The following is a 14,604-nucleotide window of genomic DNA, read 5'->3' as shown; positions in this document are numbered from 1 at the left end:
TCCCAAAGCAAACTTCAAATTCAATCACAGTAAAAAAAAGTCAAAATTTTGGTATTTTGTGACTTTAATACAAACTCTGTTTTGGTCAGTTTTTGCATGTATGTTTAACTAACTTCAGTTCCCACCTCCTACCTTCTTCCTGGAGAATGAGGTCATAGTTACATGCTCAAGGATCCTACTGTTAAAAATCTAATCCAAAATAACCAACTGTAGGTATTTGTACAGTTTATTCTTTATTCCTGTTAAGGTACAGTTTCTCTCTTATTTCTGTTAACAGGAACAGACTAGTAGAAAAAAAAAAAAGTGCTTCACAGTAGTCTCCTCCCTAAGATGATGGTAACAGAAGAACTTTCTGGCTTTACTATGGCTCTATTCATACTTCAGCTTTTTGTAAAGTTACTTTGTCACTTCCTTCTGGTTTAGTCACTTGAAGCATATAGATAACTACTATGAAAAGACAACACCACTATCCTCATCAAAATATCCTGTACACTGACTTCTGTCAGGACTACTGGATTTGAAACTCATTTAGGCTGTGGCAAATATGATTTAGTTTAAATATCAATAAAGTTCATTTTTAAGATTTAATTTTCTATCATTATATTCTCTTTGCATCCAATTTTTTAAATTTCTAAGCTAAAAACTAAATGGATGTGTATGGATAAAAAATGAGGTGCAGAACAGAAAGAGAGTGTGCTGTAGATGATACAGGTTTCTAAAGTTTTTCCAAGTTTCCATGGGTTTTTTTTTGCCAGCTGCCCTTTCTGACAGTTCTCAATAAGCAGCTTAAGGGAAATGCAGCAAGTAATAAAGTCTTGCCTTTATTGCTAGCCATATGAATAAATAAATAAATAAAACCTTTTATACATAGTTATATCTCCAACATTCTCTAAGGACAAATTCACATAATTACATGATCCAACTTTTACTAATCAAAGGTTTAAACTGGTTATTCAAGACACTTCTGGAGCAGTACTATTTTTTTAAGTAAGAACATCCTGAAGTAACCAGCTCCCTCAATTTTCTCCTGTAGAATCACGGAGATGTCAGCATTGCCTCATTCTTCAGAAATCAAATTATAAAACAAATGAACCCCACCACTAAACCACAAAGACCACCCAGAATAATCAAAAATCTTCTCTAAATGCAATGAACAATTGTGCTGGTCAACAAATATTTTGGAATATACTTCCCCAACCCCAATGCCAAACAGTTCAAAACAAGTTATAGTCATATTTAAGTAACTGTTTTGATACTTAAAGTTCATTTCATAATTTAAAATAAAAACCTTCAAATTCACATATTCAAGCAATAAACCAAGTGGAAGATGAATCCAAAACAGTACACAAATGAATGCTTCGATTGTAAATAATGTTCTATCATTCCTTAGTCCCCCTCTCTCCTCCTGAGAGTAAATTTCAATTTTATTGTCATCATATGACCAAGACTGTTCCACTTCTCCCTGTATCTACCTTGTAGATAGTGTTTATTAACCCTTATTCTTCACTCCTTTCCTAGCACCACTCTCTAGTGTGACTGTTCAACTCAGTGGACAAGTGTGATGACCTGTGGGTTTTGACTGAATGCCACAAAACCTCTCATCAAGTCAAAGCAGGGCACAAGAACTCTCTAGAGCCTCTGTCGCTTAGAACTTTCCAGGGTATTAAGTAAACTTTGGCAGCCTTGCCACATTTCTCAAATTACAATCAGCAGACCATGAGGCCGGCCTTGTACCTTTTCTTTCTGGTGTAACTACACATGCATAAAGAAAGAGCAACACACAATAAAACACAAAATACATGTATGCTGTACAATAGGTGGCATAGTACATACAGAGGCCCAATGGCTTTTAAATTTATCTTTTGCATCCCATTTTGCTTTAATTAAAAGAAGGACTTCTATGGCTGTTTAGTATCACTGAGCTGATTAAATATCATGCCTTATACTAAAACAACAAAGTTCCTAAGACACATTTGGCTCCTTTAGCTTCTACTGCTGCTAAAAAGCATAAAAACAGAATAGAGAAAATATAGCAAAAGTTTCAAGCAACATGTTGATTTTATATGGTCTGCAGTTGGAAAGATTATGTTTTTATTAAACTTGGCAAGTTTGATTTTTTCCATTCACGGGCATGCTTAAGGTTTAATTAGTTGTGGAAATTCCATACATTTTCATCAGTTTATAAAAAGACTTAAAATGTTTTCATATTAAAAGTTTTCAACAGGAATGTACAAAAAGAACTTATTTCATTTACTGAGACTTTGCATCTGAAAACAGTGGCATTCCAAGTCCAAATACTTTCAGCCTTGGTCTTCTCCCTATGCTAGAATTCATTACTAATTTTTTCTTCCATCTATATGTAAGCCACCACACTTTGAATAATAAACAGCTAAAGGTAAATCATCAACATGATATTACGTACTTAGCCCCAACATTAAACAGAATCATCCTTGTACTGCTAGTTTTCTAAGCCCTAATAGACTGACTGTGTGTTACTAGCTGCCAACAGAAATTACAGTTAGTTGGACATAAAGAAGAATGTTTCGTAAATGAATGTATATGATCAGTGTATTCCACAGACTATTTCTTGACTAAGGCTACAAGAGTCATGTCTGTTAACATTTAGCATGTATTCATCACAAGCCAACACATCTTGTAAGAAAATGTCTACCTTATTTAAATGTCAATGTTTCAAAAAACACTCAAGAGCTGAAATAAGTAGGGGTTGGGGTTTTTTAGAATATGATACACAGTAAAAACAAGTGAGTTCTGGTGAATTCTTACTATACAACTGAGCTGGAATGAGAAATACTGCCTTGAAGAGATTCTCTGCTTTCTAGGGCTTAAGGGACAGCAAGCAGAATATTGTTTTTCCATAAGGCAGCTCAAACTTACATGAAGAAGTAGATATAATTTCTGCATATTATATGCTACCGTGGAGCCACATAAAGAATGACCTTATTCTTTTCTTTTCCATCCTTGTCAAGTACCAGACATGTTAACAAGAACACACTTTAACCAGAATTGATTACAGATCCTTTCAACCATTAGAAATTCATACAGCTGACCTGGAGTTTCCAGAAAATAACTTTCTCCCTATAGTATGTGTTTCAGATAGTCTTTATAATCCTGGTAGAAAAAGAAAACATTTTCTTCCTCTTGTTATGCGCATATGTGTACATTAAGCAATCCCAGTTGTGCTGTCCTAGATATACAACTTTTTTCATCAGGTAGCTAGTCTACTTTTATGTCAGAAGATCTCAGCTAGTTCAGTAACAGAAGCCCACGTCCAGGATACTATGTGTGTCTTTTTTGCAAAGGCTGCATTAGAAAAATATCCTATGTAAGTAACATAGAAAAAAAATTACTATATTCCCATCCTCTCTCTGCAACTCTAATTCAATGCTCTCTTTTCAGTAATTATGTTCACTTACTTTGTTATGTGACCTCTGATCACTGGATCATTACATCTTGAATGACTTCATTATTCCAATTATATACTAGAGTGAGTGAACTGTGTTTATAGTGCACAATTTTTCTGTTCAGGTTTGAGGCTGGAACAGCATGCAAGAAGTACCTGTATGCCTGGCCAGCCACTATAGCCAAGAAGTACCAGTTGTTCTGACAGTACTTCCTATTCTGCATTGTTCTTTTTTAGAACGAGCACACTTTAGTGCAGCTGCAGCTGTAGTGTACCCCTGTTCCACAGTCACTGCAGTTAGAATAAGGCGCACGCAGGGAGTTACAGCTGTAATAACATAGGTCTTTGTGCTTAAGACATCACACAAGATGTGGTAACTCCCTGCAGGATGTGGCATTACATGCCCAGCTGCACTCAGTTCAGCTAAGACAGGTAGGCACTTTGTCACTTTTTCACCTTTCTGTTCTCAAGGTGTTTGAGGGCTAAGGGCTAAGCTACAGTACATTAAGTATGCATGGGCAGTATACTGAAAAGACCAGATTCCTACAGGACTTCACACCCATATTTGCTTAGCGAGAATAAAGGGACATCATATTAAATATAGCAGAAAAGAGCAATCTTTGATAGCAGGGAAGAGTCTTAACCATAGGTATTCTGCACAACTTTTACTTCCAAATGTTATCTTGTTGCACAATAATTAGTAGAGCACAGTGATATAACAGGCTAAAACTAAATAAATACTGCAACATATATGTAGGTATTTAACAAAATGCTTTTAAAATTTTGGACAAGTGAGAGATGCAGATTTGATTCTGAAATCAGGACTCCACTTTTTTTTCCTGGTAAAATAAGGACAATGGCAGCAATTTCACTCAGCTTACAGAACAAATTTTTCTTAAACAAAACATTTATTGGCCTTCCTCAGAAATATTTTTTCATTGCTTTTGTATTTGCAGAAAAGTAGAAGAGCTCTGTTCTTGTGAATACCAGTGTGGGCCATCAGATGTTATACTTCAACATCTGAGTGCATAGGAAAAAAAATTTTTCCCCATCTGTGCAGAAGAAAAACACCGTGTGCATAAACATGTAAACACTTTATTTTACAACAGAGCATCTCAGTGCACAATTCCTTGTGTAATATGACAGTGAGACAAAAACATGAAACATCATATGACAGCAAACTGTAGGCCAGGTTCATCTTAAATTTCATCTTAAATTACAGCATACATGCCCTTAAAGTTAGAATTACCTCCAGATCAGTCACTGAGTACAAGCAGGTCTCCTACTTCCCCAATCATTTTGGGCCTGGAAAACAACCAAATTTTAACTGCTCAGTTTGTCCTAACCTGAAAAGCTTCAGAAGCCACTAAGTACACTAACAAATGATACTGGTGTAAATTAGTATTAGTAATTTTAATACCTGTTACAGAATTCAACATGGACATCGGTATTTTGATCACTGATTGTCTTTGCATCTTTAACACAGGTTGGCATTACTACATCAGTTCAGCGCTTGCTCTGAGGTTTAAACAGTACTGTGTAAGTGTTCCCTCTCAGGGATCCATATTGGAGCAGTGCACCAGGTCAGGGATCCCAGCCTTCTGTTTCTGCAAAGGTTGGCAGGGACTCTAGAAGTGAGTAGGTGCTGGCTCCTCAGCTGCATCGGACACTGGCAACCACTCAGTGGTTACCTTTCAACAGAGAAGCAGGGCTGAGTCAAAAGCAACAAACAGTTAAACTGCCTAATTTTTTTCTGGAGATACCTTCACTAAAAACAGCTTCAGTCATTGAATTGCCTTTGATTCAATCCTTAATATATGCCTTCATTTGCTGTATATTCTGTGCATATAAATAAGGGTGCCTACAGAAACTGGATATGAAAATATTTAATCATTAATTTGTTTTTTAGGGCTACTAGGCTTGGTGTGTTATTCAAGAATGGGCAGAGTTGCTATTGCCAATGAAAGCAAGAGAGCTCTGAGATAGGAACACAGAGCTGTCTGCTGTTTTGACAGACAACCTCAAGCACACAAGACAGCTCTAGCCAAATACTGATGAGAAATATTAGAAGAAAGTAGGGGGGTTTCCCCCAAAACAAAGCAAATAAATAAGAGTTACAGTAATCATGAATTCTGATGTTGCTATAGTGGGAGTAATCACTGTTCAAATACTATACTATATTCAACCATAATTTACTATAGAATATTTACTATGGATTACATCTATATAAACACATTACTATAGAAATATATCTAACTAGCAGATAATGTAGAATTAAAAAATTATTTTCACTGTAGAAAATGTAAAGAAAAAGAATACTTTGTTAATATCACAAAAAAAATGTGTACAATGGTTTTGTGCAGACATACCAAGATCACTGCTCCATTCTTGCTATTTTGGATGGAAACTGGGAAACAAATTTCACAGGCCCCGGACCCTTAGTAAAAACAGCCTTTCTTTAACAAGGAGCAGGATACAGCCATTGTGTTTTTACTCACCATAGATATTAACAGAAAAGATACCTGTCCTCACTGAAGTACATATTCAGCTATTATGGGACTTCAGTCCTCCACCTTTTCAGAGGTAGATTCAGAGCACATTTAGACACCCAGAAAACAATGAACTGCTACTAAGATCATTATTTCTCTTACAATTTTTATATCCTGAGAGATAATTTAAGCAAACACATAGCCAGCCTTTGCACTAGATGAATTGGAAAACTGGATTTCCAGCAGTTGGCAGTGATGATTTAGGAGCTGGTCTCCTGCACGTCCTCAAACAGCTTACATTTTACAAGCAAAACAAAACAATCTATAACCTGCTGCTGTAACTATACAGTAATCAGTGGGTTTTTCCCCACACCTACTTTTTCAGTGAAAAGAGCTTCCTAACTGCAGTAAACTTTTCAATTATTTTGTCTCTATACCAAGCAGAAATAACAACACATGGAACCTTGTAATACATGAAGTTCTGGTTTTGAAGACAAAGTCCATGAAACTTCACTCAAGACTGCAATTCCAGGATCATGTGCAGGTATCCAAAGGCCAAACACTTCTAGGGAACAGTAAGGAGTATTTCTCAGTAATTTACTACTTCAGCTACAAGCACACTCTTACCTGTTTTGGGTGTTCTTGGTTTTCTTTTTAACTTCAGCAGTGTTGGTTTGTGCCTCTTTCTCCCACCTTCTCTTTGTCAGCTTCATAGAGGAAGCACCACAAAATCCTCAGAGCTGAAGGCAGGATTCTTCTGTTTCTGGCAGCCAAAACACACCATTCTGTAAGAATAACTTTCCAATATGATACTTAGCATAAATCAGCTTTTATACTCTTCTCACATTCTTCTACTGACATGCTTGCTTTTTTACATGCTTGCTGTTCTCCCCACACAAGTCATCATCAGTACTTCCAAAGTGAGGCTATAATTACTGAGCCTAGACATCTCTCCTTCAGGATGGCAATAAGATTTTACAACTCATCTTACATATTTACATGTGCAGCCAGTTCTACCATCCTAAAAGTATTGACTGCAATGGGCCTTTCACTACCAAAGCTCTATTCTTTCTCCTCAGGACTCCTCACACCACAGCTCCTGCATACCTCGCACATTTCTCCCATTTCCAGAACTTGTTTACTTCATATAGCTGTAAACAACTGGAAGGGGTCAGAAAACAGCTTGCTAAGGCTGCAAGGACTAAGGCCTAGTTAGGTAGCCTTCAGACTGGGCTTAGAAAGAGCCTTCAGATTAGGACCAGGGACCTTATGTCGGCTAATCCTGATAACACAAGTTCACCTACAGAGATCTACAAGCAAGGCCTCCAATAGAGAAGCTACCTATAATCACAGAAAAGGAGGTGCAATGAAAGCAGCTCCACAAATGACACAGACCAGCAGGAAAGGATCTCATGTAAGGAAAAAATGCAGAAGGAATAAGGAGTTGGCTAACTGCTAACAACTCTGCTTTCATGTATTATTGCAAGCTACTGCAGGAGTTAAACTGAGAAACAGCCTCTGTAACTGGCACAAGCCATGTGAACAAACATGGTTTTCTACGATAACAACCTTGTGCCTTTTTGGAAACAAGAACACTGGCTTTATGATGTGTAAGAAACTAGCTTGCTTGGAGCTTTGCAAAGCTTAGACTCAATATGTAGGGTGATAATAACTCATAACCAGGGATATTTCAGTGTTGGTTTTTATCATTCAAACCAAGCATTGCTTTCTACCCTCACACGCATCACTTGGTGTAGGACCTTCATGCCACAAGGCAGCAGGGGCTGGAGAACAAGGCATTATAACAAGGTGCACACATTGGGGCTCATTCCGACTCTGCTAGATTACCAAACAAGCCCCTAACCCACTCTTCTTACCCGTTTCTGTCATCCTTCATCTTTTGAGAAGCAGGCTCTGCCTCCAGGCACACATTTAGATACAGACAAACCTCCTCTCACTGAAAAATGAAGTGGTTTTCTTCTTGCTTCTTCTTGTTTCTTACAGATTTGATAACAAACCAAGGCTCCACAGCAGGAGCTTGGAGAACATAGATTCCTGTTTTGTTATTACTTTAGTACCTTAGTAGTAATACTAGGCTAGTATCAGTGTCTAGCACAGCTGGATCTTGAATCTCTTGTGTGCCAGATTTGCAGTTCTGTGTCCTGAAAACAGGAAGAAACAAGGGATGGCCTAGCTTTTCCCAATTCTTGTGCAAAGTTACTCTGTATCTGCACTGACTTAAAACCTCCACATTAAAACGGAAGTACTCTTTGTTGCTTATATATCTTCACATTAGGACACCATAGGACTCAAATTGAGACATTACAGCATAGACTAAGATGGTGAATCCCAACTTTTTTTTAAATAGTAGTATTGTCTAAATCAAGGTGGTAGTGGGGAAGTTGACCAATCTCTCATACCATCAGTTACATCAATGGAAAACACATGTAATTACCATTTAATTTTCTAATACTGATGACTTCAGCACCAACCAAAAGAAGTTTTACTTAGAGCACAAACTCTTGTCCTTTACTAGGTGTTGGCAGTCCCACTTCCAAGTATTAGAGGAACATTGTTCTGATAACCCTGCATTTGTGCTTTTCAACATCATGCTAGAAGGCCCACAAGTCCCACCACTCAACCTTACACCAGCATAAGGCAGCACTGCCCCAAACTGAGTATCCTACTTTTTGCCTTGCTCACACCCCTATGTTAGGACAGGTTCTGATGCAGTTTCATACTGCAACAGATAAAAACCTCAAACTCCACTGGCAAAAGTAGTGATGGCACATAACACAGGTAAAATCCTTAAGTTTTACATTTTGAATTTTGAATTCCAGGGACCAACAAGTCACTTTCCCAAAACTAATCACACATCATTTTTAGCTTTAAGAGAGGAGGTTACTATATACCAGGTTAATACAAAGCAATCAAGATATGCCATTAATCTTCAGACCTCCTTGGATTTTTTCTTTATCTAGTCCACTTAAGAGAAGACTATGTAAATACCTGGAGATTTTTCCTGACTAATGTGTTCTACCTCTTGCAAGAATTGTGCCACAGCAACACCACCATCTGCTGGACTAAATTGGCTCCCTGTCTCATACAGCACTGTGTGTTGAAAAGCAGCTGGGGAGAAGGTGGGAGAAGTGCATGAAAGGTTATTTGCACATTCTGCTGCCACTGACCTGGAGAGCTGCCCAGAGGTCCTGCTCCATTAGAAGAGACAAGCTGCAAGGTATAGAGACGTAATAGGCATGCTTACACTGCACACAAAGCTGGCAACTTCCAACAGAGCAATTGCTGCAGAGCAGGTGGCTTAGCCTCTGATCAAGAAAATGGGATGCTATGAGACCTAACTGTTCCACCACATGGAATAGACTCAAGTATATTTTAGTCACTTTATTTATACCTATATACATTACATTTAGATTCTCCAAGTAGTCAAGGCAGTTATTCTCAAATAGTTTAGTACATCAATTTTATAAAATACAGCTGAACCAAGGTAAATTAGAAATACATACATTATGGTACATTAAGTGCTCTGAATAATGATTGGTCTGGCCACCTGCTAGTGAATGATTCATTTGGTTTTAGTCATTCTCACAGGGGAGAGTCCACTCCACAGGTAACTCCCCCCGAGCCCAGCAGATCTACTTAACCAGCACAAGTCCCTCATGTGCTTTTGGGGGACAGAATACATCGCTGGGCCACTACAAGGCATTCTGCTGTCTACACGATGACTCAAAGCAAGTCATTGCTTCTGACTGGGACAAGATTTAGACATTTGTCACAAGGCCTCAGATCAAAACAACAGAAGAAAAAGAGCTAGTGTAGCTCTGAAGAAATGCAGTCTTCATGTTTGCAACTGGGATTTGCTTACACACATACATGCTAAACATGTTATAAAGAAATAAAAAAACCCCTCTAATCAAAGGGCTCATATAATCATAGAATCCCCAGACTGTTCCCCTAGGACATCCTTAGGCATGCTGCAGGGACACAAACCTAACACAGCCCCACAAGGAGCTCTCAAAGATCTCTTCTGCATGAAGTACTACTCTCCTTTTGAGAAAGTCAGCTTTGTAGCAAGTGAAAGGCCAGGACAATTCTTACTCTGAAAGGGGAACATTTGAGGAGATCTCTTCAACTGCTGGGATTTGAACTAGAAATGCTTACAACTTTATGTCACAGGGCACCCAAAGATGTCCCAATTCCAGTTGATACTGCAGCTACTGTGTTACCCATGACTAGTAGTTTGCCATTTACTCCAGTCTGGTCAGGACTAGTCTATCAGCCACATCCTGACCCAAAGTTAGCTGTTGATGCCAGCTCAAGATCACTCCTGCAAACCCCTCCAACTGCTATAGCATCAGCCCAAGAAGGTCACAATTCACATGTTTGGGCTCTGTGTTCACAGCCTGTAAAACAGCTGGCCAGTGGAAGGTTCTCTTACTTCTACAGTGCTGAGGGCCTCATGCTGTCATGTACAGGGGAACATTAGCTAGTCAGATGACTGTGTTGCTTTAAAGCCAGCTGCTTGAGACTCTGGAAGACAAGCAGTATAGAGCAGCCACACATCACTGGAGTAAGGTTACTGGTGACAGGACAGGGCTAGCACATGACAGCTCTACATTAGCCTAGTGCAGATGCCATGACACTGCCCATATTCATGCTTCAACAACCAATCCACATACTGACAAAAGGTGGAAGATAACATAGCCAGCTGCTGTTGGGTTACCTTAGCTAGGCAGGCAAATCAAGTTTTCTCCCTGTAAACTACAAGAGGCGAAGGAGGAAGAATACCTGTAAACTTTAACCAAGACTGGAACATATTCAGGCTGCATGGCATGGTCTTTCACATCAATGAGCCAAGACAGAAAGTAAAAGTCACAGAAGTGAGAGTAGCATTGAGATGATGGACTGGTTGGTTCCTCATTACACAAGGCCCCCCAAACAGCCAGTCATCCTACATTTTAACACAAGAGACAAGATGTGTCCCAGAGGTGGTCAGCTGTACCTGATGCACTGTGTTGGACCAAAGGGATTCTGGGCCAGAGGAAACAAGAAGTACTGCGTCATCTTTCCACAGCATGCATCACTGCAGCCTTCCGTGCTGCACCCCCAGAAACAATTATTACATTGTGCAGAGGAAGTGAGAATACTTTCATTTCTGCTGCTTCAAGGTCAGCATTTTTGCTTATTCTCCAGCAGGGCTTTGCAGTAGGGTGGGGAAGACTTCTTCCAACACAAATGACTGTTGCCTCCTGGAAGCTCAGACCTGAGCTGCACTGGTTGTTTTTGGAGCCAACAGCTCAAATCTCACTGCTGCCATTTTCCATTCTCAGTACTGCCCAGCTGTTGCTCCTGAACAGAGTCACCACCATCTGCTGCAGAAGAAAATACTGAACACAAGAGGAGTGACCAAAATGCAAATTTCAATCCATAGTTACAGTGAAGATGGTATTACCAGGCAACTGGTCAGAATGAGCGAGTGGTCATAAAGAGCTCCCAGACTCCATGTTCATTTGAAATCCTTCCATCAGAGATTGGAAGTCAAAGAACAGTATTCTTGCCTCTCAAACTCATAAAAAACTCTTATCTACTGGCCTATGTTATAACGAAGCTAAAAAGTAAACTCATCACCTACAAAACCAGGTAAAAATTAATAAAAATGGAAAGAAGTGCTTATTGTCATAACATAGAGATTCACACATCTCTGCACATCTTGTCCATCATACAAGATACCTGTTAGTTCAGTTTTTTCTTTTTACAGAAAAACATGACTACATTCATCTCAGTGGTGGAAAAAAAAAATCTAATACTGCTGAAGAAACAGTTTTTCCATTGGGACTGCACAGTGTGATGAGATCTGGATGCTCATTCTCATCAGTATGTCATACACGCAAGAAAAATATTCTCCCAGCAAAGTTTCACCATGAGGTAAATGCATTGTTTGAAAGTCCTGGGGAACTGAAATGGATTTGAAATGATCTGCCAGGAATGATGGTTTCATTAAGGAGAAAGTTGTCACTCTAAGGCAGTATGCTTCATTTTGTCTAGCAACTTAGTGCCTTCTGCTAAGGAAAGGGTTAATCAGCTTCATAACTGTAATTAATCAAGTCTTGTTAAATTAAAGGGTATATTTTTTAGTTACCTGTTTTCAGGGATTTGGGCAACATTTAGATTAAGGTACTGTTTAGGATTGAAGGGATATGTTTTGGGTTTTGCAGTATGCTGATGACTGACAACCCATTTATATGGGATTCAGCTAAAATGAAGTTATGACAGATAAAGACAGAGTTGTACTGCAGTAATATAACTTAAAAGATGTAGTGATATGGCATTACAGCTGTGAAGCTGTCCTTAAAAAAACAAAAACAAAACCAAAAAAACCCATGTTTACAGAACCCAGGAAAAATTGAAGTTACAGAGCATAAGCAGAACAAGTTATTCACGGATCCTAAACAGGTCAACTACAGACCACTGACAGCAATAGCAGAACTCAGGAATTAATTTAATTCTTCTCTCACCCACCCACCCACACAGAGGGGGGTTTATTTCACATTTGCAGTACCATGTATCCACTACAGAAACATGAGTTGGTTGTATTCAACACCACTTAGGCAGTGCAAGACTTGAGAGATCATGTACTTCTACAACATCATGAACTGGATAGCATCTGTTTCAGTGCTCCTACACAGAGATAGCATCACCTTCCCTACTGACAAGAGGGAATGTCTCTTATGAATGCTGTTCAGTGGTACCTTACAGCATAGATACTTAGTGAGGCTGGTTCACTTATCAGCCTCCAAGACGAGGATTAAAGTGCAACACTTCACAGCATGATGCACACGGTCAGTGTAGACATGGAACTGCAATCCTCTTGCTTACTGTTGGACAGACCACAGGAAGAGAGTGGACTGTAATGTCATTGTCCTCTTGTGCTTTCCCAATATGGGCTTTAGCTTAGCAATTCAGGCCCAGTCCTGTCCAATGGTCTGGCACCATCAGGAAATATTTGTCCATAGCTTCACAAAACCTGGTCCGGTACAGTTCTGGAGAGACCACAGTTGGCATCTTACCTAATGTGTGTGTAAGAGTAAAGAACAGTTAGAAATGGGCTAAAGAGCATACTGCAGTACAGACAGATGACATGAGATTACAATACCAGACAGCATAATCATGAAGGCATACTGTACATGGAAGGGTCCTGGAACCAACAGGCATTATCGGCTACTTTTTTTTTTTTTTAATTTTTATTCTAAACATTTAGGAGAGAAGGCAGATCAAGGTCTGGACTCCTAACACTGAATTGAAATACTTGAACTTGGAGGAACCATCTAGACTTTTTACATCAGCCCTGATCAGTTTGGGTTTTTTTTCCCTCTTCTCCTGTTTATAGGTCTTTTAGGTACTCCATCCAGCAGAGATGCAAATTTTTTCCATAAAGAATTTCACTCCGTGGACATGCTCTTATCTTCTCCAGACACCTGCGGAGCGGTAGATGAAGTGTTCCCCTTCCCTTCTCTTTCTAGCCCTCCTATTAACATGTGGCCAACACTAGGCAATGCTGCACAAAAGGTACTCTACTCGCTTCCACAAAGGGAACACATCCGCTCCTCAAAATATGGGCAGTAGTCAATTGCTTGACGAGGATTCCTCCACACTAACAGCTCAGAGCATATCTGACTTTCTGGACTCAGAAAACATCTTCTGAAATGAGTCGGCAAGGGTTTTTGCTATGGATGACTAAGTTTGCATGTGAGTAGCTGGTAACTAAGAAACAGAAAAGAACAGTCTGAAAAGTAGATGACCCTCACCCCATTCCCAGGAATTATAGTACTTAAAGGGTCACTCATGGAGGCAGATCTATGTATTAATTTTTCTGAAACTTGTTATTCCTTCCCCTGTTGCCCTGTTCTGGGCAACCTAATCTCATGTTACAAATCTGCATGGTGGAGAAGTTGTGGCTTTATTAGCAGAGTTAATTGGAAGCTTCCAGGTGACAAGGAAACTTGATCAAAAGTTTTGCTTTCATTCTGGACTTACCTTGTCCTCCCAAGATGCCAGTTGACTTCACCACCATTTCAAGCTTTTTGTCCCAGGTAAAAGTGCGAATATAGTCTATTGCAATTAAAAAAAAAAAGCACACAAGCATGTCATATCTGCTATAACCCAAATAATGCTGTTCTAAAATGTATCTATTTCCCCTCAAAAAAGGCAAGAAAGCAGTAGGCTTCCATCACCAGAAGAATTCCAGCATTCCCCCTACCAGTTGCCTCACTTTCCAGAGTATTGATTATATTTGAGTAGGGTGAATATGATATCTCAAAAGCCCAGCAAGATCACAATGAACTCTTCCTGCCTCTGCAAAAACAGACTGCCCAGGCACGTCTGCCTGTATCCATGTTAGAGTTTCAAGGGCTCATTTACAAGAGTTACTTAGCTGATCCTCATCCCAGAAACGTATCAAGAAGCCCCACTTTGCTGTGACAGCTCCCACTACTTTACTGCAACAGGTAGCAGCATCAAGACTTGGACACCTATCCATTTAAGCCAGTAGTATTCCTCATCATTGCAGCTACCTAGAGGTTTGGTAACAGAAAGCAAACACTTTTCACTTCATGATAAGACACCACCAGTGACCCTGACTGGAAGAGGGGGCTGCAAGGAGAAGGCTTCAGAATTATT

The 14,604-nt window shown here is 39.4% G+C and overlaps 1 protein-coding gene across 14 annotated transcripts in view; it reads right to left on the bottom strand.

Annotated features, from left to right (window-relative positions):
- Positions 1–4,239: 4,239 nt before the first annotated feature.
- The window catches only part of PIKFYVE (phosphoinositide kinase, FYVE-type zinc finger containing), a 74,428-nt gene continuing 64,063 nt past the window's right edge, over positions 4,240–14,604 (bottom strand). For 8 of the 14 annotated variants that reach the window (XM_075028294.1, XM_075028293.1, XM_075028296.1 and 5 more), the window contains 2 exons: positions 13,963–14,037; positions 4,240–12,995 (listed from right to left, as the gene is read on the bottom strand). In XM_075028294.1, the coding sequence (XP_074884395.1) occupies positions 12,880–12,995; positions 13,963–14,037 (191 nt within the window). In that variant the 3' untranslated portion in view covers positions 4,240–12,879. The remainder of the gene's footprint in view (positions 12,996–13,962; positions 14,038–14,604) is intronic. The other 6 variants (XM_075028298.1, XM_075028299.1, XM_075028303.1 and 3 more) reach the window with 4 other exon arrangements.

The sequence above is a fragment of the Buteo buteo genome, chromosome 5, assembly GCF_964188355.1.
Source record: "Buteo buteo chromosome 5, bButBut1.hap1.1, whole genome shotgun sequence".
In the NCBI taxonomy this organism is placed as follows: Eukaryota; Metazoa; Chordata; class Aves; order Accipitriformes; family Accipitridae; genus Buteo; species Buteo buteo.
Note: the sequence above shows the minus strand (reverse complement) of the source record. Positions and strands in the feature narration are given on the sequence as shown.